Raw genomic sequence first — 25,204 nt, forward strand, 5'->3', positions numbered from 1 at the left:
ATTAGTAAGTAAATTGAAATAAATCGCATACATCTACAGTCACTAACTGCACACTCACCTGCAGCATGGGCAGAAAGAAGCACAAAAACTGGCCAAATATCCAGTTCTGGATGAGCATGACCATCAGCGAGACGGGCAGGACGAGGGCGCACTGGACGAAGTGACAGAGGGCCAGATTGATGATGAACGCATGGGTCACATCCTTGTAGAGCCGATGGTACATGATGTACACCACAATGATCACATTGAGCACCACGCCCAGGAGGGCGAGGGCCGCATACTGGATGAGGAACAGCCAGTAGACCGATTTGATGCTGGACTTGAGGATGGGACCGCTGAGTCGCTCCATGTCAACCGTCCCATTGGAATGCCAGTCGAGGAAGTGGGACAGTGCCGTCACATATTTGTCGGGCACTTCCTTCATTTTTTCACCACCACCGCCGGCATCTCCTCCGTTTCCAACGCCTCCATATCCTCCCACTCCTCCTCCGCCGCCACCGCCTCCTACTCCTCCTCCTGCTGCTCCACTGCTCGCCGCCAACTGGTAGGCATCCGATACTCCGACCAAGCGAAGTTGCTCAGCTGGCGACATCCTTACCACCTGCAATTGAAAGTCAAGGGAAATAGTTGGATTCTTAGGATATTTGGTATGTTACAGCTTACATATAAACCTATATGGGAAAATCTTGCAGTAAAATAGAAAGCTTAACGATTTGGTTAAAACAAAAACCCTTTTACATTGAAACCTTAAACTCTTTGTCCGATTTCAATTGGTAAGTGACATTTTCGCCGCCTGATATTCGGTCACTCAATTCATTCATTCGTCGTTTCATTGTTCTTTCATTGTTTTGTTTCTTGTTTTTTGCGATTGTTGCAGTTACGTTTAGTTTTCCCGCTCCGTTGTCATGTTTGCTTTTCCTTTGTTTCAGCATTTGCAACGGAAATTGCCGAAGGAAGGAGCCGGGGGGGAAACGCAGCGGAAAAGCCATGGAAAAGCGACAGCGACCAACTGCTACTGGCTGCGTACAGGGAAAACGATATGGAAATTGAAAATCTGTATGCAACGCCTGTCCCGATTTCGTCCTTCACGTCCTGCCACAATCGCCCGCAACCACACGTCCTTCCTTGCAGGTGGACAAATCAAGAAGAGCGACTACGGATTGCTTTCAGTGCCATACATAGGAAATGCACACTTGATAACCAAAAGCTTGAACTTCCAAAATGCATGTGGTAGCTATCCTTGTATACTTGTATATGTTTTTAGTTCGATGAGAGCATGCAAAACGTTTTGTTTCCAGATGAATTCCAAAAGCTAATGGCTCGATGGCTTTTAAGACCTTCAAAGTATCCAAGTACTACATATTTTGTTTTGGCAAAAGCAAACACTTCTTCTAATCCGGCTTAAGCACAAATTTTTTGCCAATTTCGAAGTTTGCTTCAAAAATTCATAATATAGCCCTGTTGGTTAATGTTCCCTCCGTTGGCAAAACAATATACCCAAAGTCGCTCTTAAAATAGATCCAAAAGCTTAAAAATGTACAGAACATAATAATACAAAGAAAAGTGAATGTTTATGTTGCTAACTTATAGGACGCAGATGCGGGAGACATGACCTTATGCATAAGTACAAGCAAAATGCTCCCATTTTTTGATAAAGGCTCCAATTTATGTATCAATGTGAAGGCATTTCCTTGCAACCTTTTTCGCCCTGTGCACTGTGGGCGTTGTGCCACGCCCCCTTCTTGGCCCAGGTCTGGAATTTCAATCTAGACAGAAGGCAGTCGTCAGGAGCCACGGCAAAGCTGGCAGAGGACATACACAAAACAGCAAGTGGCACGTAGCCACACACATTGTGTTGCGTGTGTGTTGACCGTATGGCCGCAGTGGCAGCCACAGACAAACATGCCACGCCCACTCCAGACTGAGCCGCCCCCCCGGGTGCCCAGCGTTGCCAGTCTTCCCAGGCTTCTTCCGAAGCTTACCAGTTCCTGTTCCGGGGAATCCCCTTGGCCATTTCCGCCACGCCCCGCCTCTTGCGCCCACTTTCAATTTGAGCAGCAAGCTCAACTTCCGTTCAATTTATTGTTGCTAATTTTTCTTCACTTGGCTGAAAAATATTTTCGTTACTGGCGAATAAACGAACCAAAAACAGGGTGCCTGCAGCATGGGATCCGCAAACATGAAAACGCTCGAATTAAATTGCCTTTATGGAGCATTTATGGAGAACCCACTGTAAAATCAGCCTGTGGCACTTTGCGCTTGTTTACCTTTTGCACTCACAATGTAATTTCCGAGGAAATACTTAAAAACCGCATTTAAATTGGAATACCGAAGGGGTCCCACGCATTAAAATTGCTTTGGATACCAAGAGATTTTGCCATTTCAGGTTTTAAGCATTAAATTGGCTGCCAAGATGAGGCAGCTAAAATATATACAAATATATTGGATTGCTATGTTACTTAAAGATAGCTAAAGAAGTTGGAAGGATTATGAATACTATAACCTTGCTTTAAAACGAAACTAGAAAGTAATAGTAACTTAAATGCGATTTTAAATTGTGTTTGGCAAGCAAAACACCCTGTTCGCAATGCAGTTGCAATCTCGACTTGGTTTGATGACCCGTACTGCGCCACAACAACAGGAACAACAGACGGAGCTTGCCGCGCCTAATTTTGTTTGAACATGCCATTTGGCAGATGCACCCCGTGCCCACTTCCACATCCACATCCACATCCACATCCACATGCACTTCCACATCCACCGCCTCCTGCCCAGACATTAGTAGTTTCTTGCCCTTTGGACAACTTTATCTATATGCTGCTCACATGTGCGGCCCAGTTCGGGACCCATTCCCGCCCGCCTTTGGAACTCCCAGGAACTGGCGGAGCAAGCACCAGTGCACTGGTGTAGTGTGTGTTGGTGGAGTCTATTATGGGCAACTCCTTGGAGATTCTTGCGCGGAGTAAGGGGCTTATATATGTATGTAGTAGTTGTAGTAGGTCTCCTTTGGGTACGCCAATTGCATGGTGGGCTGCATAGCTGCATAGCTGCATTGCAGCAGTGTGTTCCATTCGAATGGCTTGTTTATCTATTCCGTATTCTGTCCCGGATACGTAGCCCTGTGTGCAGACCGTGTGGGATTTCAATTAGCAGCCAAGCATCCATCCTTCTTTCTGCCAGTGTAGCCCCGTCGTGGGACTAGCATTATCCATTTGTCAATTAGTCGAGTTGTGCCGCATGCGGCAAGTTATAATTTCATTTTCCTCGTCGACTGCTCGCAGATCGCTGGGCCACATTTGATGTGGCTGCGATACCAGCGAAGCAACCAACGCCCATGCCACGCCCTCCACCGCCCAATCGCCCCACCGCCCCTTTTTGGTAACATGGTTATAACCAGCGCGTCAATTAGCCTAAAATGTTGATAGACAACGCGTTGCGGCTTGTGGCTGTGCCCTCAGCTTCTCGGGAAGCTAATCCAATCCGGATTCGGATTCGTCATTCTGGCTGTGGCTGCATTGTCGCCAAGTCGCGGGTTTAGGTAGGGAAACTTTTGGTTTCAAATCAGCTTACCACCCACACACACACCCACTTTGCCAGCGCATTAGTGGAGTCAATAGAGCAAAAGTTTGCCAGGACGCGAATCCCCCGAGGACCAGGGGCGCAACTGGAGATGCACTGCATCAATCACATTTCCGGTTGGTTCAGCACCACGATTTACTTGGTCATTAGGCGACGGAGGCGACTGCCAGCAACGCAGGAAAAGTTCTGCAAAACTGCGTGGGTTTGGTATTATCACATTTACTAATGTAGCCTTCTTAATCTTGAAAATTCCCAGGGATTCAACTACCGGATGATTTATAAACCTAAAGCTTTACAGCTCACCGTTGAACTATAATTGGCATACAATTTAGTGGATCTTCTTTGCAGAATTGTGTTCCACATAACTGATTTCAAGTTGAGGATCCTGGCTGGAAAATGGAATTATTCAGAAGGAATATGCAAAACAGCGTGCACAGGGATGTTGTTTATTCACTGTGGCGAATAACACAGTTATTTATAGCAACTAACTTAGTGCTAGTTAATCGTCCGAGTAATTAATACGGATTTCCCCTACGCTCCTGCGCCGTTTAACAAGTGACAAGCGTCAGCGACAGGCAGCAACTTTACTTGGCCACGTGTGTCTCAAGGTCGGCGCACTTGTCCCGACACTCGGCAAGCAACCTGCAACCACCCACTTTCCGCCCACTTTCCACCCCCTTTCCACCCACATTTCCACCCACATTTCCACCCACTTTCCCACCCACTTTCCCACCCAACGCGCCACGCCGACTAGCACCACCCCCTATTTATCGCCTGTTCAACACCGAATGGCGGCGTCGTCTTGCCGAAACTTTCCTAATTAAGCAACGCTAAATTAAATGCCGAGCGAGATGCTCAAGTGCGTTGCTCCATTGTTACGCACAAATAATATGCTTGGAGAGCAAGCAATGGTACTCCGCTTTTGACCACCTCAAGGCAGGAAACTGGAGTCACCAGCCGTGAAACAACAATTGAGGAAAATCGATCTAGCATGTGAATCCCTGCTTGCTTTCTCCACTTCGATTTAATTAAAGTGCAATCCATTCAGAATCATGCATGTATCTGTATCTGCATGTGAAAATGTATCTGCATCTGTGTGCGTGCCTTTGCCACGCTGTATTTACATATGAATTATATCGGATATATTTGAATATTTTCCTGGCCTTGGCCCGACCATGTAACTATGTCCATGTCCAATTAGTGAGCGCAGTAAGTGCGAATCAAATGCTTGCGAGGGCAGATTGTGCACTTGCTAATATTCACCTGTCTCAAAACATTCTTAACACCTTTTTCGCATATAAAACTAAGGTATTTGGCATACTTGCTGCAGCAGAAGAGCACTCATTTAAGGCAGCTTGCTGAGTGATTTGAGGTGCACTAATGCTCTGTCTTGTAACTTTCTGCATCAAGAGAACAACGAACTTTTCAAGCACCCCTCTGCTGTGCTAATTTATTATCTCTGTCAACGTAAAGCCAGGTCACAGCATTTGATGGCAAATCAAAAACGCTTCGCATATCACAGACATGGTTAGTTATTTGGATGAGCAGTAAACATGAAGCCCATACAAATCTATTAAAAAATTCAGCAAAATGTTCAGTTCTACAATTTTCCGCGCAGTGTAGAATACACAGTTCTACTTAACACTCAGTTTATTTTCGTCAACCGTTTCATGCATTTTAAATAATGCTTCCGGATGGGAAATGGAAATGGAAACGGGAAATGGGAAATGGGAAATTCGCCATTGTCGCTCGTCGTCCGTCATTTGAAAGTCAATTAATTTTGTACACCACCTGAAAAGTATGCTACACATCAGCGAGTGAGAAGCGAGTTAATCGCTCATCGGCACGCAACGTGCAAGTGTATTTAATTAGCAAACAAATGATTTTGATAGCCGGCCACGCCCCAACGCCCCCAGCACGCCCCACACGCCCACTGGGCCATAAAATCAACGAGAGAGAAAGCCAAATTATTTGCCCATAAAAATTTGTCATGTAGAACGAGCAGCGAGTGGCAGCGAATTGAATGGCGGATATATGTACACTGCGCGAAAAAGCAGGGAAGAACTTGCAAAGGATTAAGCATTAGTTATCTATGAAAATGCATTGCAAACTTTGTACTGCGGAGTGTTATACACTGAAACATAAGCGAACTAAATATGTTGCTTTTCTGAACTGAACATAAACTGTTGTTCACTAAGGTGCTGTGCTTAAAGTGTGTCTGCTAATCAACAATATAAATAAAGAACTGTTTTTTTTTCAGTGCATAACCAGCAATGTCCTGCCACCTCCTCAGCGAATTCCTTGTAATGCGTCTTAGGCTGGGTGCGTCCATAAATTAGCAGTGGAGCGGCATCGGAGCTCCCAACTCTTGAAAACATCTTTTATCTGGCTTTTTACAGTCTCCATTCCCATCTCCATTCCCATTCGCATCCCGGAGAGAAGCCACCAGTTGGAGGAGCTCTTTTGGCCAACTGGTGCGATGCGGCATTGACTGATTATGGCTGCCAGCAGGCAAATAAACACACAAAAAGGTAAGGCAACAATGCCATGAAATGGAATTGGATGGAGTGCCTTTGGTGGGGTGCATGGAAATTGATAAGCCAGTTGCTGCTACTTTGTAAACACTAGCACACACCCACACACACAAACACACACACATAGAAACACACAAACATTGGGTGCGTGTGTATTTGTGAATTTTATGTTTATTGTTTTCGCTCACTTTAACCAACCCAAACACACAGATACCGCCTACCTACCACCAGCACATGCACACGGCTGCTGAATACCCTAGGATATTATGCCCTTGTGTGTGTATACTCATGAGTGTGCACACACACACACAGTATACACAGTACCTATGAAATTCAAGTGATCACTCAATCGAAAATATTGCATATCTATGGCAACTGACGAAAGTCAACTTATATTCTGCGAAACTCGCCGTATTATTTTAGTGACTGCATTGCAAATTCGGCCCAATGCTACAGCTGCTTCTGCTTTTGCTTCTGCTATTGCTATCCTCTGGCTTATGGCTATAAAAAAAAAAGAGAATGTGTATTGGAGAGTACATATACATATATCACATATCTGCTATGCATGACACAATGTGCGCTGGCCAGGGACTTAGCAGGACCTCTTTGCCAGGTTCGTCCTTTGGATACGTACGTATCTCCCTAACCTCGAACCGAATCGATTGTGGGGTCAATTGGTCGCCTGGGCACTGCCACTTCATGAGCCATGTGCTGTATGGCCTGCAGTTTGTGGTGCCGATTCCGTATTAATGGCATTTCTAATGGCCAACAGAGACACCACATAGATTCAGCCAATAATTGCGCAATTATTTAATTTGTGCACTGCGCGCAAGCAATTGGAAATCGAAGTAGTAGAAGCCGGGATCGAATACTTTCAGGCAAACCTAATTATTTTAATAGCATCAATCAAGCCAATTTACACAGGGCACAGCACAGTACTACAAATGGCAATGGAAATGGCAAACTGGCAATGGAGCTGGAGCTGGGTGGGGTGGGATTTGTCATCAGGAAGAGTTTGTCAGCGCAACAGTTTCGACCGACGTGCAAATAATTGCATACTTCTTTGCATGACTGACGGGGGCGAGGTGATGATTCAATGATTCGCTCATGGCGCATCGTCTACTTATGGCACTCACAATAATTGCTTCCAGTCAGGAGGCCATGCTCCCCATCTACATCTCTATCTCTATCTCTATCTCCATTCCCAGACCCATTCCCATTTGCTGCTGCTCCTCCGGGGACAAACTCTAAGCGGAAATTGATTTCGCAAGCCTTTGGCTAATCAGCCACGCCAGTTCGCCGACACAACTTGCAACTTCTCAAGCGTTTCGAACATCGATTTTTTCGCCTTCCTCTGCGGCATTCTAACGATGGAGCCACGATGGAGCCCAAGAAGGATGCGCTGTTAATGAAATTCGCAGTCGAGTATAAGGATTCGAATAGAGTGAAGAGTGAACATCGTTCAGTAAAAAGAAAGTCCATAAAACATGTTGATCAACTTTTAGGCAGTATATAGAGCTCTTCAGTTAGGCTTACTACTAGTAAGTAGTATTATTTCTTGTTTTAAAAGAGTATTGTAAATATGTACACTCATGACGAGCAGGAAATCAAAAGAATTAGCTGTCGCTTGAGCTCAAAATGCGATTGAGACGCATAAATAGAAGCGTCAAAAAGTTTTGCAATCTTAATGCGTTAACGGGCATGGAATGGATGAGCTGTGGATACTCCACTCCTAGGGAATTCACACTTCGTCCTTATCAAGGCGATGGATGATTCCAGGGCGTCGTTTCTTTTATTTGATTTTGCTACTTGCTGCCGTCGCTTGAACAAGACAAGGCAACTATAAAAGCGCAAGTCGCCGCAGGACGAGAACGGGCACGAGGACGAGGACGAGGACGAGGACGAGCACGTGGTCGTGGACGTGGACGTGGACTAGGGCGAGGATAAGGGAGCTGGGCAGGAGGACGAGGCTCATGGATCGCTGGCCACATGGGCTGACAGGGGCGTGGATTTTAAGGGGGGTTCGTCGCTTTAGTGCTGCGGGTCGGAAGAAATTGACAAGTTTCTACTTGAGTGTGCAGTCAAAGAGCATTGGCTGAGCTCTGTGCCAGAGGTTTTTTTCCCCTACTTTGTGTGTGTGTGTGTGTGTCGACAGCCTGGCCACCCACAGACTGCCACGCCCCCTTGGGGCCTGCATTCGCCTTGGGTCATTGACTTGCCGTTCGTTGCTGCAATTTGCAACGCCGCCCCGTCTGCATCGTCTTCCCCGTTTTGGCCACCGGCAATTGTCAATAGCAACAAAATTTCAAAGCGACTTCAATGTTAGACGAGCAGTTTTGAGCACAGAAATTCCGGGAAAACAGACAGGACAGGAGGAATCGAAGTGGTCAGGGGGGGAGGGGGAAGTCGAATGCGAATGGGGCGCATTGATTTTGGTCAATGGCCTGTGGCGTCTCGGCCCAAACAATTATGTGGAGCCAAGCGAAGTGGTGTATTCTACATACAGTTGCGGTCACAGTGGAAGACGTCAGCCAAAAGTCCTAATTGCGGCCAGACGGTGCTATTCTTATGACCGCCAGTGTCCAACCAGATATATGTATATATGGATATGCTCAAAACCTTAATATTTGCACTCGAACCGTAATCAAATCGAGGCGGGCTTCTTTTTGCAACTTGCGACTTTTGTTGTCCGTCAAACTGTTCAACGGTGCGTATGATTAATTTTGATGGGACTAGGGACAAGATTTTTTTGTTGTCAACTGCTTTCATTCCTTGTCCGTGGAATTCAATAACAGGAAATCGAAAATGAGAAATGGGAATAAAGTGGGAATTTACTAATTGCAAATTAGCGCAAATATTCCGAAATGAAATTGCGGCAGTTCTCAGTTCTTAAGCCAAGCCATCAAAGGCACAGACCCTGTTGATTGCTAATTGAGCACCGAATGTATCGATTTTTGCGGTCTGTTTCAATGATGTGGCCATAATCGCTGCAGGGCAGGCAAATTCCCGGCAAGGGAGCCAAAGTTGCACTGCGGTTGCCACGTGAAATGGGAATTGGGGTTTGAGATTAGTTTGAGGTACGGACTTTGTGGTCATGCCATGCCGACTTTGATGGCAACACCAGGTTACACCGCACCAAAGCGCAGCCACATTGGATCTGGGATCTGGGATCTGGAGCTGCCAGTGACTCTTGACCTCGCCTTGACTTCGTTTTTCCCGTGCTGTTGGCTCAATCCTTGAACCTCTTCGTTGGGCAATGCATAAAAAACAGAAAAAAAACACAAAAAACGTAGAAAAACGCAGAAAAAAACGGAAAAAAACACGAGAGAGAGTGAATAAAATGGGAGCAGCATCAGACATTGTTTACGCGTTGGGGCAAATACTTTTTACATAGACGGCGGCACACACAGTGGCGCACAAAAGATTTCGCCAAGAGCAGTTCGCGCTTGCATTTGCATTTGCATTTTGGGGCCGCAGGATAATAGGTGTTTTTCCGCCAGGTGAAAGCCCATTGTGGCTGCTGCAATTTAATTCCAAAGCTTTCAACAATTTTCCAGATTAAAATAGTGCCAGAATCCGTATTAAATTCACGCTGCAAAATAATTGCGCGTCGACAACGCTGCAAAGGCATTCTGTATTGTGCTTAAAGCCCTGGATTTGTGTAGTTATCCTTTGGATGTCTAGTTGTATTTAGCTGACTGGATAGCTGGCTGGATGGATGATGGTGTCGGCCGACGTGGCACAACACTTTTTGAGAATAGCTGACGGCAACTCTGCATAATTGAACAACCCTTTTGGGGGTCCTGCCCTTAACCTCGCCACATGCGTGCCCCGACTATTAATGAAGTTCAGCAGGACGCGCTATCGAGGGCAGACGGCGCGTGCGGCCAACTTTTCTGGCTTCCTTGGCCTCCAAAGCCCCACAACCACTACCCACCACCACCACCACCAGCACTCCAAGTTGTGGTCCAATCTTACACCTGCTCAGCCATTCAGGATTCGGGAATGGGACTTGGCGGTCGCGGAGGGAAGCTCTAAACGGTTGACAAAAGGCTTCGCTCGGGTTTCGCAATGGCAACAGCAATAGCAGCCACAGTAACAGATGGCGGGCACACGGAAAACAAAATTGTAATATCACGTATACGCCCGGTTAACCAGACGAATGGGTTTCACTTGAGCAATGCATGCAGTTATTTCATTTTAATTTCTAAATAGCCGATTCGTAGTGAGCACAAACGTACCTTATCATAAATTCAAGGTAATGCTTATAAATTTAAATTTAAAATAAATGTAAATATCAAGTATACGCGCGGTTGGCCAACTCAGCATTCATATCGGCTTAAATTAAAAATGTAATAGATTTAAAACGCTATAAAAGCTTATCAAGAATTTTAGGCAATGCTAACATAAATTATTGCAATGGTGCCAGCAATTTACAACTTTTAACTAGAATATTTAAACAGTATTTTGAATTCAATTTAAGAATTCTTCGAAATTTTAATAAGAAACCAAACTGTGATTTCTTAGCTCCACCGAGTAAAGGAACTACAACTACATATTTAGAACAATGGGAATAACGTGAATATTAAGTATACCACATGTTGTCCCTGCATATTTTATCAATTTGAAGAACTTAGCTTCCGCTTCATGTAATTGCTTAAGTCAAACGAAGTAGTTGGAATAACAATTAACCTTTCGAGCTTCTTGGAGGACTAGCTCAAAATTCGAAATCTGCTCAACTGCTAAGGGAAGTGAGAATGTTTTGCTTAATTTGAATTTGCTGGCGGTAAATGAATCAGTTGCCTAAGCCAAATTCTTGGAATATTTTTGGCTACACAGTATTTATTTCAATTAGAATTGAATAGGCTTAACTCACCAACCTGACCAACCTCTTGTTTTTTGCGGTGCAGGGCAGGAGTGGTGGAGGCGCAGGTTGATTAGATTTGAGCCGGGACAAGTCAAGCCACGTCGCGTTTAAGCCCATCAAATGCCGCCGGGCCTTCGTTCGTTTTTCATGTTTTTTTTTGTTTCATGAGCGTTATGCCGCCGCCCATCTACCGCCTCCCTCGTTATTCATTAAGTTTAATGAGTTCATTTGACTTGGAACTGGGTGGCGCTGTCGATTTGCGGGCGGGCAATTTGAAAAGGCTTGAAACCGTGGCAAGGTTGCCAGTTGTGAGTTTCCAGTTGCCCGCCTAATTGACAGCCAGTCATCGCAGTTTTGGGACGCAGATGAAAGGCATCTGTGTCACTCCCTAAAAAGGGGAGCATGGGCTCCACAAAAAGGCGTAGATGGGGGGGTGCTTTTGAAGCCCTGGGCGACACACTTCGCCGGCAGCTAATTGAATTGCATCGCTAATTTCGAGCCTATTAGCTGACGTTTTAGCTCCAAGATGGCCAGCACTCAACTCGCTGAGGAGCGAGAAAGTTGGTCATTAAAGTATGAATTCATAACGCATCATTTAAGAAATTACACCAACCTTCAAAAGGAAAGCACAGCTAGCTAGCTAGCTATAACAAATTAAGGAACAGGCAAGTATAAACCTTTTCTGCACTAATAAAGCCCAACGAATTCTTTAAATTTAATGCAAATGCCGCCGTTTTTGGAGCGACGAAAAATTAACAAAGTCAGCGTCCTAATAAGGGGATTACGGTCCGTGTTATGGCCATTAGCTGCAATTCCAGGCTGCTTTTTTTTTTTTGTTGCTAAATCCCCGGCGTTTTTATGTCGAATTTTGTAATTTGCTGACGGAATGCGGAGCGTTAAGTAAAACATTCGAGTCTCCCACGTAATTGACAAGGGTGCTAGGATTTATAGCACATCCCAGCCGGATGTTGTTTGTTTTTTGTTGTTTGGGAAATACCGAAAGACGCAGGAATTCATTTCAGAAAACACCTCTTTTTTTATAATAAAAGATAAAACATTGAATTTGCAACATTAAATTTGCAACATTGAATTTGCAACATTGAATTTTCAACATTGAATTTGCAACATTAAATTAGCAACATTGAATTAGCAACATTGAATTTGCAACATTGAATTTGCAACATTGAATGTGCAACATTGAATGTGCAACAATGATTTTCAACATTGAAACATAGGTAACATTCAACGCAAAACATTAAACATATCAAAAGTTATTTTGTATACATTGTAATTTACTTAATTTACATAATTAATGTAATGTAAAAAAAATTTCGTCCACCAATACTTATAATTCCCAATCAGTTCTGACTCAATCCCCATGGGATAGCCGCTCTAGCAGATCGTAGATCAGTTGACCGGAAGTTCAAATGTGGTAGAAAAAGTAATAGTTTGTGTGTCTGTGTGTGTGATAGTGGTTCCAGAGGCCATGTGGACATCCCGTCGTCGATCTGGATGCAGTGCACCATGGACCTGACCAGGTATGTTCCACACTTAGGAGGTAAATTATTATTATATTATTATATTATTATATTATTATATTATTATATTATTATATTATTATATTATTATATTATTATATTATTATATTATTATATTATTATATTATTATATTATTATATTATTATATTATTATATTATTATATTATTATATTATTATATTATTATATTATTATATTATTATATTATTATATTATTATATTATTATATTATTATATTATTATTATATTATATCTATTCTCGAAATATCTTTTATGATAAGTTTTATACGATTAAGTTTGCTATGATTATGATTTATATAAATAAGTTATTGCATTATGATTAGTTATGATTACATTTTACTTATCTACCTATTTATTCTCGAAACATGTTTTATATGATTAAGTTATTATTAGGTTAAGACAGTGGTGAACTCAGGTATAAGTGAATATGCAGGCTACTTATTTATATTATAGGCTGTGGAAATTCACGAAAAGGTTTAAGTCTCAGGCTTCTCAAGAATCCGCTATAAGGAGCCCATCTGGTGGCTGGTGCCGCACAACACAGGACAAAGCAGAAGTGTTTGCAAGCAACTTAAAACAAAGATTTAGGCCGCTCGCATTTGCCGATGCGAATCACTGTCGTCTGGTTGCGCAGTCTCTCGAAACGCCATTTCAAATGGCACTGCCCGCAGATCCTGTCACCCTCGACGAACTGAAACAACTTGTTTCCATGCTGAAGCCAAAAAAAAGCCCCGGAACATGACCTTCTTGACAACAGGACGATTAAAATCCTACCAGATCAAGCTCTTCGGTTTCTGGTACTAATTTTTAACAGAGTTTTACTTGAGGGCTATTTCCCAAAAGTTACTTTTACCAACAGAACAAAAAGCTGCAGCGGCGTCTCACATAAAGGAAGAGTGCTTGACCACAAATCATTCTACAAATACCTCGGAGTGATCTTGGATAGGAAATTACTATTTGGAAGGCATATTACGGCGATACAGCACGCTTTCAAGACCAAGGTCTCCAAAATGTCGTGGCTAATTGCTGCCCGCAACAAACTTTCCCTCGCCAACAAGGTTAGAATTTACAAGAGCATATTAGCTCCTGGCCTATTCTATGCCATGCCATGCAGGTGTACGGGATCGCTGCCAAATCGCACCTTAATAAAATTCGGGTCCTCCAGGCAAAAACGCTCAGGAAGATCACGGGCGCTCCTTGGTACATGAGGGCGGACAGGATCCAGGAGCTAGCGATGAAATATGACAATAGGCTAGAAGCTCATCCAAATAGCCTAGCGAGGCGACTAAGCATCGCAGCCCAAAGTCGGACAAGAAGAAGACTAAAACGCCACCACCCTCAAGACCTAATTAACCGGGACTTGACTTAAAGTTCTACATGTAAATCCCCTCAATTATATTTTATTCGTTATAATCATCCATTTACTTTAAAAACTACCCAATTTCTGTAATCTATGTAAACAACTTAGATATTAAGGAAAATTTGTTTAATGTATTTCCGGTTAGATTAAGTTGCCCAATAAGGGTAATAGTACGCTAGTCCAATAAACAATTTCGTTGAAAGTTAAAAAAAAACAAGTGAGAACGCTATAGTCGAGTTCCCCGACTATCTGATACCCGTTACTCAGCTAGTGGAAGTGACAGTTTTTGGCGGTAGGCGTTAAAAATTAAAAATTTGACAATTTTTTCATGCGGGGTGCGGGGTTTTTGTCCTTTTTCGTCATAACTTGGCCAAAAATGGCCGCACAGCTAAAACAAAAACTGTTTTGTGCTGCTAATAGACATAGCTAACTATGTCTATCTATACTATTTCGATTTTCGAAGAAAACAAAAATTAAACATTTTTCGTGCGGCGTGCGGGGTTTTGCGTGCGGGGTGCGGGATTTTTGTCCTTTTTCGTCATAACTTGGCCCGTTTTTTATTTCTATGTAATTTGATTTGATATCTATTTTATCACGTGCTCGTGTAGTTGGTATCGCGTCGAAATCAAAGTAAGCAAAGGGAAAATATCAAAAAAAAAATATCGCAATTCCGATATTTGGGCAAAAAAAATATTACGATATAATATATCATTTTCAGAAAAAAATATCGATATATTGATATTTTGATATATTATCAACAACCCAAGTTATTTTGCGACTATAAATATCAGTATTTTGATCAGAACATTCGAAATATTGGTCCGAATATGGAATGGCATACCTCGTTGAGCTCGTAATTAAATTTCCTATCGAACTGTGTTTTCAAAAAAAAAAAATATTATTTTCATTTTTCTTCCAATTTTTGATGATGATTTTTTGCCAATAACCGCTTTTCTGTTATTTTGCGACAATAAATATCAGTATTTTGATCAGAACACTCGAAATATTGGTCCGAATATGGAATGGCATACCTCGTTGAGCTCGTAATTAAATTTCCTATCAAACTGTGTTTTCAAAAAAAAAAAAATATTATTTTCATTTTTCTTCCAATTTTTGATGATGATTTTTTGCCAATAACCGATTTTCTGTTATTTTGCGACTATAAATATCAGTATTTTGATCAGAACACTCGAAATATTGGTCCGAATATGGAATGGCATACCTCGTTGAGCTCGTAATTAAATTTCCTATCGAACTGTGTTTTCAAAAAAAAAAATATTATTTTCACTTTTCTTCCAATTTTTGATGATGATTTTTTGCCAATAACCGCTTTTCTATTATTTTGCGACTATAAATATCAGTATTTTGAACAGAACATTCGAAATATTGGTCCGAATATGGAATGGCATACCTCGTTGAGCTCGTAATCAAATTTTCATTAAATGTATTTTTAACGCTTCTACAAAAAAAAATGTGGAGAGTGGTGATGGTTTCTCAAAAGTACATAAATAACAAAATAAATGCAGATACTAAGTACAAAAAACATGAATTTATTTGAGAAAACAGCAATTGATTGTGTTGCATCCTTCCAAGCACCTTGATGAGTGAATTCCCATTCCCCAGTGGCTTCCAATTAAAATGGGCCTTTGCCTTAATCTGATTTATGATTTTTGACTACACTGGTTTGGTAATTGTAGATTCTCAAAGCAGATTTTCAAGCATATCCACTTGGGCATTCCATTATGTTGCCACACACTTTTGGGCGAATCACTCGGGCGTACTCCGCCGTTAAATATTGCAAAGTTAAGTGCCGTCGCCGCCAGAGTTGCCACAGTTGCCAACAAATATAAAATTAAGTACAAAAAGTACAAAAAAAAGTGAAGACCTCATGCCACATGCCCCACGCCACTGCCATTCAGTTGTTAAGAGCGAAGCGTGACAACATTTTTAATTACATGCCACACAGGCAGCCGAAAACAGCAACAGGCATTCAAATATCAAGTACGACAACAAAGCTGGAAAATAATTTACGCATTTTACACGCACTCCCCAATTTCAACTTTGTGTGTGTGTGTGTATATGTTTCAATGTATTTTTTTTCCTTGGCGCTTTCATTAACGAAATCCATACGGCAGTTGAGGTCGTCGAGTTTTAACGATTCCTCGAGGGGCAGGGGCGTGGCAGCCTTAACAAGTGCAACCCGGAGCACGCGCCACTGTTTGCCGAAAACCATATGGGAATGGCAGCACAGGAGCACTGCGTGCACAGCGAGAAATAAAGGTATCTTTTTGAATCTTAAACTGGCTACTAGTGGAGTGGAAGGGCGAAACGAATTTGTGCTATACGAACTTGTCATTCATTTAAGGAATTTAAGTTATTGATGAATTTAAGTTATTAAATGTTTAAAACCACTTAGGACAGTGTCTAAAAGTATGCAGTTAACTTTGTTGATGGTATAAAATAGTTTTCCATAATTTTGCGCACCTTTGACTTGGCTTTTCTTAGCCCGATGAGGCACGATTTTCGCACAGTGCGTCTGCAGAGACAGTAGGCATATGGAAATTGGGTTTTGGGTGTGTGAGAGTGGGAAACGGTAAATGGGGAAATGGGAAATGAGAGATGGGGAAATGGCAGCACACACGTGCTAAGCCCGAGTCAAGGGGAATCGATTAAATTTCTTTTAATGCCCAACCATAAATTTCCCTTTCGAGCCCTCTCCTCTTCCGTTGTCAACGACCTTTCAGCGAACGCAAGAAGCGCATGAAAGGAGTAGCAAGTAGGCAACAGAAAGAGCAACACAAACTGGAACACAAACAGAAACGGCAACAGAAACAGAGCCCCATAAACCCCACTGCCCCACCTCCTTGCCCCAAAAAAAAAAGAACATAAAATAAAGTAAGAATAAAGCAAAAATTATGTCTAATGTCACATTGCCGAGTTCAGCTGATTCTTTATCAGCGTTAAGTGGCATCCGGGATCCAGGATCCAGGATCCATCTGCCCCATTCCCCAGCTGATTATGTATGCCATTTGTTGTGCGCAAATGACAGGACTAAAAGAGAGGACTCCATGCCCCGGGAATCCTTTCGCATATGCAACCCATATCAATTCGAAGCCAAAGAACCAAATGCGACTTAGTGGCCGATTGAGAGATAAGCGTATTCGAGTTAATTAAACTTCTCTGGCCTTGGAAATGTTCGATGCTTCAGTACGCAGCAGCTTTCAAACAGTAGACTTCATTGTTTTATTGAATTTAAAGTAAGCTCAGGTATTCCCTTGACAATTTGAACCCGAAGGGCTTATAGTTGAATCACTGAGAAATAATAATCCTGTGATAAACCGATTAGTCTAATGAAAAGCACCCACAAGAGTTGCTATAGCTAACTATACCAGTGATTCCAGGAGAGAGATTAAGGAAAGCCTTCCAAGCGTGCTTAGCTTTATAATCTCGCAGTCGAAGGTTGTCTTCCAGGGTATCTGGCAGTTCGATCCCATGCTGCCAGCCTTAACGCTTCGCTGGCGAAATGAGAGATTTGCGAGGAGATTTACGCGAAACACCAAAATGAACTTTTGTGTGTAAATTTATGTGCACTTGCCGCTCCTCCCACAGCTCAAGAAATGGGAAACCAGAAGCGATCCAGGACGTGGAAGCTAAGTAACTAAAGCCATTAGCTGCTTAGTTTTTGGGGCTCTCAAACATTTGCAGCTATCTAGGCATTTTTATTGCTGCATTCCCTGGGACAACATCAAAACAGCGCCAGAAATCATCGCTTAAGTCAGCTTTTCTGGATGCTACAAGAATGTTACAAGGATGCTAGAAAGATGCTACAAGGATGCTAGAAAGATGCTACAAGGATGCTACAAAGATGCCACAAGGATGCTACAAGAATGCTACATTCCGACATTGATCTTTGCAGCGACAAGAAATCCGCAGGTGAAATCAAGGAATCCAGTAAGTGGAAATAAATATTGTGGCACCCAGAGATTGTGATTACATTTGCCACATGAATATTCGATGAAATCGTCTGGCAATAAACTCTGCAAATTTTCTAAAGTTCAAAACATACCCAAACTCAATGAGCGCCTTCAAATGGCTTTTATACAAAGCTTGCCGATCGTAAACTTTATGCCGCACCTGATGATGAAATGAACGGATGATGAGCAGCTGAGATGATGGGAAATTGGACGAAATGGATGTAGTAGATATGGAAGTGCCACCTAGGTAAGCACAGGCTGCTTATCAGGAGTTAATTGATTAAATTCCAACGAAACAGCATCGCTTGGCGAGTGGGTGGCTATGATTGTTTGTTGGTCAGTGTATAAATAGGCTTTGCGAATGTATTTGGCTAACACACACAGTGCCACCCACACATGGAGTCGAAAAAAGGCAAATAAGCGGCCAATAAAAATATTATTAATACGCCAACGATAACAACACACACACACATACTCGTACTCGTACTCGTACACACAGGGGTGTGCACAGGAGGAAAACGTCATTGGTGCCTGCTAACCAGCTTACTACATATTATTATTTCATTCTGATATCACTTATCGAAATTGAGCCTTTTAGCGCATTAATGATGCTCCGCCCTGTTTGCTCATTCGACATTCGGCCAAATGAGCTATAATTTATTTCTCTCCGTGTGTTGTAGCACCATCATTCAGGCTGATGGAAATGGAAATGGAAATGGCCTGGGAAATGGTGAAATGGTGAAATGGGGAAATGCGGCGCTGGCGAAGGGAAATTAGCAGCAGCGCGCACATCAGCCATCAAGAGCAGTTGGGTGTGTTTTAGCCATAAATTTATTAACTTAGTGTCACATTTATAGCCACTCTGCTAACCGCCAACACCGCAAAGAGAGCCACAGCCAACAAGTACAAGAACAAGGACCCACTGGACGCCAGGATGAAAGGACGCCAGGACTTCAGGATGAAAGGACGAGCGCAGAGGATGCAATGACAGGCAAGGAATTTAAACAAAAAATCCACTTGAATATTCGCTGACCGATTCGCAGTTGATAAGCCCACCCGCGGCAGTGGAGCATTTTCCTGAAATGGATGTGAAATGGTCAAGTGGGAAATTCCCACGGCTCTGCGCATAAATCCTCAAGTTCTTAAATAACAATTTGATGGGCTGGATCAGCTTTTAAAGGCCCAATTGCTAATTATGAGTGGCGGAATGTGTCACTCGGCAATGAAATGAAATGAAATACCAGCCTATCAATCATTTTGGCTTATGCCACAACATGCATAGTTTTAAACAATCAATAATTATGATTGTAATACAAGAATTAGCTTCAGTGTTTCTCGGATAAATTTGCTTTAAAAATTAATGGGGCATTAAAGCGTATTAAATTATTCAATATTTATTGGATTCATTCATTTCCTCTCAGGCACACGACTCATTGGGTTAATAGCAATGGAATTTCAATTTAATATGCAACAAATGTCTATGTAGGATAAACTTAATTTGTGTGCTTAAAAAATAGCTTTTTCTCTTTAAACTTTATGTTGATTTTGTTAAAGAAAAAACAAAAACTGCTTTGCTAACTTAGAGATTTGATATTATATTTCACGTGAGGTAAGATTTTATTTCTGGTAATTACAGTAAAATATATATTTTATTATAATTTTTTAACTTTTCTTTTTTTTTAGGCTTCATCCCAGACTGACTTATTTCCAAATTATACATTTAACTTATTTATCCTCTGTGCTGCAAAGTTTTATTGTTCCTTAATGCTTATTGTAAAATAAAGTAAAGTTCCTTTTTAAACTTTTGATAGTGTCTCAATTCTGAGGAGCAGAGTTTGCCAGCATTTCACCCTGGTTCCACTAAGGTAATTCCGAAATCCCGGCCAGAATGCCAGAACTTGGCTCATTTGTCAAGTTGGCTTAGCCGGACTTAGCCGATTTACTAACTGCGGGGGCAGGAATCGGAATGGGAATCGAAATCGGAGTCGGAATACGGAATCATTAGTCCCCTGGGCACCTGTTGTGTGGTCCGCTGGCGCCTACGCCCAAGTTTCGGTGGGATCAGGACACGTTATCGCTGGACACGAATGGAAACAGATGTGCCGCCGTAATCAATTTCCCACCATTTAAGTACATGCCACCCAAATAGATATGTACATGCATACGTACATATGTAAATACATATGAATGTGCTATGTGATAAACACAATCACTGGCCAGCAGATAAGCGCACGGAGATCGACTTACATTCACGGTTGCAACTGTTTGGTTGGAAGTGCTGACTTTTCGGGTCAGGTCACCGACGGATTCATGTATTTTGGGGTTGGTGGTCGGTCACTCGAAAAAAAAAGTGTAACAAAAATAAAAGTAAATAAACAAACACGACGCGAACTCGAACTTGGTTCTCACACTTCGGTTCAGTTCAAATGGCTAACGGCTAACGGTAAACGTTCGAAACGTCAAAATCCAACGGATTCGAGACAATATGTACGAGAGTGTGTGTGTGAGGGATGCACCTTCACCGCTGAGCAGGCAAACCGACAGCAACGCAGTCTCGCGACCAACTGAAGCCCGAGGAGTCCTGGCAGCGCCATTTAAGCAGCTCCCACTTTTGCTGCCCGCAGGAGTGCGGCCTTGGGGGCGGGCCGAGGGGGGGTGGTTTTCTGAGCGGAAGGGGGGCAGTGGGTCGCTGGGTGGCTTGTGGGTGGTAGATGGTAGTAAGCAGTAAGCCGGCAGCACTGCGTAACGGCGGCGAACAGCTGACTGAGTAAGCTCAGTAAGCAGCTTTCTCGCAACTTTCGACCGCCGCACCTGGCAATGCCGCGCGCAGCGAGCTTTTGCGCTCTCAGCTCTGTTTACGTACGAGCGTGTGGGGCACAGACAGCGATAGTTTGACAGCTGCCGGAAACCAGGGCTGCTGCAAAACGTCTGTGGGGAGAAAGTGATTGGCACTGATGATACCGCTTAGCTGCTGCAGAAGTTAAAATTTCTATTGTGTCCAACTTTCGTTCAAAACAAAATACTGAGATTGCGCAAAGCCAAAAACTACCAACACCAAGCGATCCGTTCAAACTAAATTTATTGCAGATCAAATGACGCCTCAGACGCGCTTCGCCGGCCACACGATACCCTCGATGTAGTCGAGGAAGGAGGAGACACGTGTGTAGAGGCCCGGGGTTCTGGTGGCGCAGCCGAAGCCCGAAGAGATTACGCCCACGATTGCGTAGGTACCGTCCACGTCGTCGATGTCCAGGATGAGCGGGCCACCGGAGTCGCCCTGGCAGGCGTCCTTCCTCTGATTCCTGTCCGCCGCACACAACTGCGAGGCGATCACGCCGTTCCTCAACGTCCGATTGGCGCTCGGCTGCTCCGCGAAGGATGCATTGCACTTGTCCGCCGGCACCAGTTCCAGTGCCGCCCGCAGCAGGATCTTGGATACGGCACGATCTGCAAGGACACAATTGAATACAATGCACTGCAGTTACCAGGCCACACAACTTACTGGTCACATTCATGACACCCCAACCGGCGACGTAAAATTTGGAGTTCGCGGGCGGATCCGTGCGATCCGTGTAGAGACAGGCGGGTCGGATGACATCGGACTCCTTGGCATCGTCGGCCAGTTGCAGGATGGCGATGTCATAGTACTTACTGCTGCCGGAATAATTCGGATGAATCTGCACGTCAATCTGCCAAATGGAAGGGGCAAGTTAACCCGGGTAGCTGACACATGCGATCCGTGCGACACTCACCACATCGATGTCCTGGTAGCCCGACTCGGGATTCTCGATGTTCAGCGCACCCAAGCGAACGAAGCTGGGCGTGCTTTCCTCACTGTTGACACAGTGAGCGGCCGTGAGGACGTACCGGCTGGCGATGAGCGATCCACCACATCGGAATGTCGCCGTCCCGAAGGAGTTGTACGCAATGGCCGCCATGTGGGGATAGACGCCCTTGTCCACCCGTTCGCCGTCCAGGATGTGCACCGTTAGGGGCTTTCCACCGGATCGGATCTTCTCACACGCTGTCATCAGTGGATAAGAGATTGAATATTATTGGTACATCCAGAGCGACATTAAGCGACTCACCTGCCACCGCTGGTCGCTCCTTCTCGGGCAGATGGACGCGCGAAGGATTGGGATTGGCCGTTGTGGTCCTGCAAAAGACAGGGTATATCATCGATTAATACTGGGCGCACGATGGTTTCCACCTGAGACAGAGACTGCATGCGGCTCCCTGGCTGAGGCCAACTGAAGTCCATGCCAAATGTATGCTCAGACGAACCGCGTCTCTGGATTGGCTGGATTGAAGATGCTGGGAGTTGGATCCGCGTCTAGATTATTGCTGACATCGGTCCACGGTTCCGGCTGGCGCTCCTTGTCTCTGTCCTGGCCCCGAAATCGGTAGGGTTCAAATGGATCGATCAATGTTGTGGGCATGGGTGTGGGTGTGGTTGTGGTTGTGGTTGTGGTTGTGGGATTGGCCGTGGTCTGGGAGTTCATGGGCACTTCGCGGGCAGGCTCAATCTGCATTCCCTGCTGCCGCAGCCGATCGTTGACCAAATGGATGAGGTTGTTATTGTCATTCGAGTTGGAAATGGGTTTGGGATTAGGATTGGGATTGGGATTGGGATTGGAATTAGGATTAGGATTATGATTAGGATTGGGGTTGGGATTGGAATGTGGTCTTTGGTGTCGCGATCGGGGAGTGGTCAGTGGGCGGTTAACAATTCGTGGCTCACGGTTCTCCCAGCCCCATTGCGATTCCATGATGGATCTCTGTGGAGTTGGTGTGGGTTGTGGCTTCGAAGGAGCTATGCCCCAAGCTCCAACGCTCTGGATGGGCATCTTCATGGACTCGTGGGTGGGCATCTTTAAGGACTCGTGCGTTTTCTGCGGATTCACCGTGGTGCTGAGCAGCTTATTGAAGTCAAAGAAGTTCTGATTCTCGTCCAGCCGACTTTCCCGCACCCTTTTCCCTTCGGTGGTCGTCGGAGGCAGTGGCTCCGGTTCTGGTAGTGGTTCTGGTTGTGGTTGTGGTTGTGGTTGCTGCTTGGGTTCGGGTAACCTGGTGCGCTCGGAGCTCGTCGCATGGAACTGGAACTCGTGAGCTCGACTGCGGGAGTGAGAGGTGTTAGTCTGGCGTGTTGGACGCCGAGTAGCGGGGCATGCAACATCGGTGGGCACAAAGCGCAGGCGGGACACACATACAATCAAACGAGCACAGGGGAAGACACAAGCAGGACAATGGAGCACATGGAGTTCCAGACAAGGACAAGGACACGCTTACTCAGTGGCACAGCAGGCGACGGTGGGGCAGCAGATGATCTCCTCGCGCGCCCCGAAACCACAGCTCGGCACCTGGCTGGTGGACAGTGCGCCCGACTGCAAGTATCCTCGGATGTTATCGCAGGCGGAGGAGGAGCGACAGATTCCCGGTATGTCCGCCCTCACCTGGCAGGGATCGCCCTCTGCAACGAGAAAGGCGCCAAGCTGGCGAGGATCTAGTGTGCCAAAGCCCAAAGAACATTCTACATACCATCCCCAACTGTTAGATAGGCGGAGGTTGACAGCACCAAGAGAGCCAGAAGGAAGTACCTTCTCGCCGAGATCATCGTCATCGGTCAGCTGAAATGCCCAGAAGTGAGTCCCATTAGTGAATCGCATTTTACCAGTTGCGCGCTTATCAGCCTTATCAAAAAAAAAATCCAAGAATTGAAAAACATTTTCACAACAGGGGAAGCCCTAAGAGAAAAACAAACGAGATTTGTTTCTTTCAATAGCTCGACTTTCAGCCGATTAAATCGAAGCACTGCCATTGACCCATTTACGATTTTTTTTAATGGGTAAACAAAGTTCTATGTGAACTACTGGACTGCAAGCCAGACTTGATTGATTCCCATTCAAAAGAGACTTTGTGTCGATGGAAAGTTTGTGCTTGTCGATTACGACGAGCATTTCACCAGCAGCTGATGATGATTCATATGATTCATTTGGTTCACGGGAGGCCTGGCGTTGGGATTTTACCACCGGCTAAAGACGTCTGCCAACTGATATCGTAGTAGTAAGTAGTAGTTACTGATACGGAAGCAAAACACCTGACATTTATGCTTTTGAACTGACAAGTCGTCAGTGGTTCTGGTTTTTTCTCTTCACATGCAACAGTTAATGGGTTGAGGCCATGCAAAGTGTCATGACATCACCTGTTATCTAGCAAAATTAAAAAATTGCATTAAATAGTTGGGCTAATCAGATTGCTAATCAGCTTCCGGCCTTCCGCAGCAATTGCCCATTGTAAATTGTAAACACAACGAAATCAAAAGTGGAACATGCACTACACAGCCCCATCTCCACTCTCCTCTGCCCACTGTCTACTGTCCATTTGTCCACTGTTCACTGTCCACTGTCCACTGTACCGCTGTTCACTGTACCGCTGTCCGCCTTATCGAACGCACCTTTGACACGACCTTTGGCTCGGTCTCTGATAAGGGAGCACTTCTACGTATCGATGGTGTTTATTGAGTGCGTCGCGCAGAGCACTGTGTGTACTGTGGCAATCGGGCACAATACAATTTAATTCAAAACCACATAAACAACAAACAAAACAAAAACCCAAGGGAATTACAAAAAAAAAAAAAAAATAAAAAAAACGAAAACAAAAACAAAAAGCACACCAGCAGAGCCAATGAAGCTGAAAACCGGTGGCTATCACAAAACGCGGCGGAATGATGGAATCTGCTGGCTGTTCTTCCGGCACTGACCGCTCAGCAACGCATCGCCCGAGCAACTGAAGCCCCACTCTAGAGCTGGAGCTGTAGAGCTGGAGCTGGAGCTGAAAACGATGAGACCCATTTAGGTACGACGGCCAAGAAGCGCCGGACCCGGCAGCTGATAGCACCCAGAGTCGATCCTCTCCCGCTGAGCGGCGAACCGGTTTTCGCTTCCATCGCTTCGCAGAATCGCAGAATCACAGAATCGCAGAACGATCCAAAGCGATCAGAAGGCAGAGCACACAAAGCACAAAGGCAGCCTTTCATTAGCAAGTGGGAAGCTAGCAGGCGAAAGGTGTGGACTAAAGGATACCGCGTAAACACTCTGTGGCTTTTGGTGACCCCGAGTGTTTTGAAACCAATGAGTCACATGCTCAAGTCGCAGAATCGGCTTTTATGTCTTATTATTAATATTTTTTTCTGTTATATTAAACTTTAAGCACAGCAACTACGCTCATATAATCACTATCTTGCGTGGGTTTCATTTTAGGTGGTGACCCAAGAAAAAGTTAAGTTGACTTAAAGTGCATTAAGTCTATGACTTACGCTAACCATTCCAATT

General features: G+C 44.2%; 2 protein-coding genes and 1 long non-coding RNA gene across 6 annotated transcripts in view; 1 reads left to right on the forward strand and 2 right to left on the reverse strand.

Annotated features, from left to right (window-relative positions):
• LOC120456596 overlaps positions 1-20,454 on the reverse strand; it is a 40,758-nt gene extending 20,304 nt beyond the window's left edge. The window contains exons 1-2 of the mRNA XM_039643505.2: positions 20,121-20,454; positions 59-601 (exon numbers count right to left, since the gene is read on the reverse strand). Coding sequence (XP_039499439.1) covers positions 59-592 — 534 coding nt within the window. The 5' untranslated portion in view covers positions 593-601; positions 20,121-20,454. The remainder of the gene's footprint in view (positions 1-58; positions 602-20,120) is intronic.
• LOC120456598 lies at positions 533-1,402 on the forward strand. The gene is made up of 3 exons (XR_005616848.1): positions 533-647; positions 930-1,230; positions 1,299-1,402. It is a non-coding gene; the product is annotated as an uncharacterized LOC120456598 (long non-coding RNA).
• A 481-nt stretch (positions 20,455-20,935) lies between the features above and the next one.
• Positions 20,936-24,668, reverse strand: LOC120456764 (serine protease Hayan). 4 transcript variants are annotated; one of them, XM_039643759.1, is made up of 8 exons: positions 24,547-24,668; positions 23,412-23,500; positions 23,163-23,343; positions 22,158-22,988; positions 21,962-22,029; positions 21,626-21,897; positions 21,376-21,562; positions 20,936-21,320 (listed from the first exon to the last, which is right to left on the reverse strand). In XM_039643759.1, exons 2-8 carry the CDS (start codon positions 23,491-23,493, stop codon positions 20,974-20,976), a joined length of 1,968 nt encoding a protein of 655 aa, XP_039499693.1. In that variant the 5' UTR covers positions 23,494-23,500; positions 24,547-24,668; the 3' UTR covers positions 20,936-20,973. The 4 variants fall into 4 exon arrangements, with proteins under 4 accessions (XP_039499693.1, XP_039499692.1, XP_039499696.1 ...); XM_039643758.2 differs by having other exon boundaries at positions 24,328-24,645; XM_039643762.2 differs by lacking the exon at positions 22,158-22,988 and having other exon boundaries at positions 24,328-24,639.
• Between the last annotated feature and the right edge of the window lie 536 nt (positions 24,669-25,204).

Source organism: Drosophila santomea, chromosome X (assembly GCF_016746245.2).
Source record: "Drosophila santomea strain STO CAGO 1482 chromosome X, Prin_Dsan_1.1, whole genome shotgun sequence".
NCBI classification, from domain to species: domain Eukaryota; kingdom Metazoa; phylum Arthropoda; class Insecta; order Diptera; family Drosophilidae; genus Drosophila; species Drosophila santomea.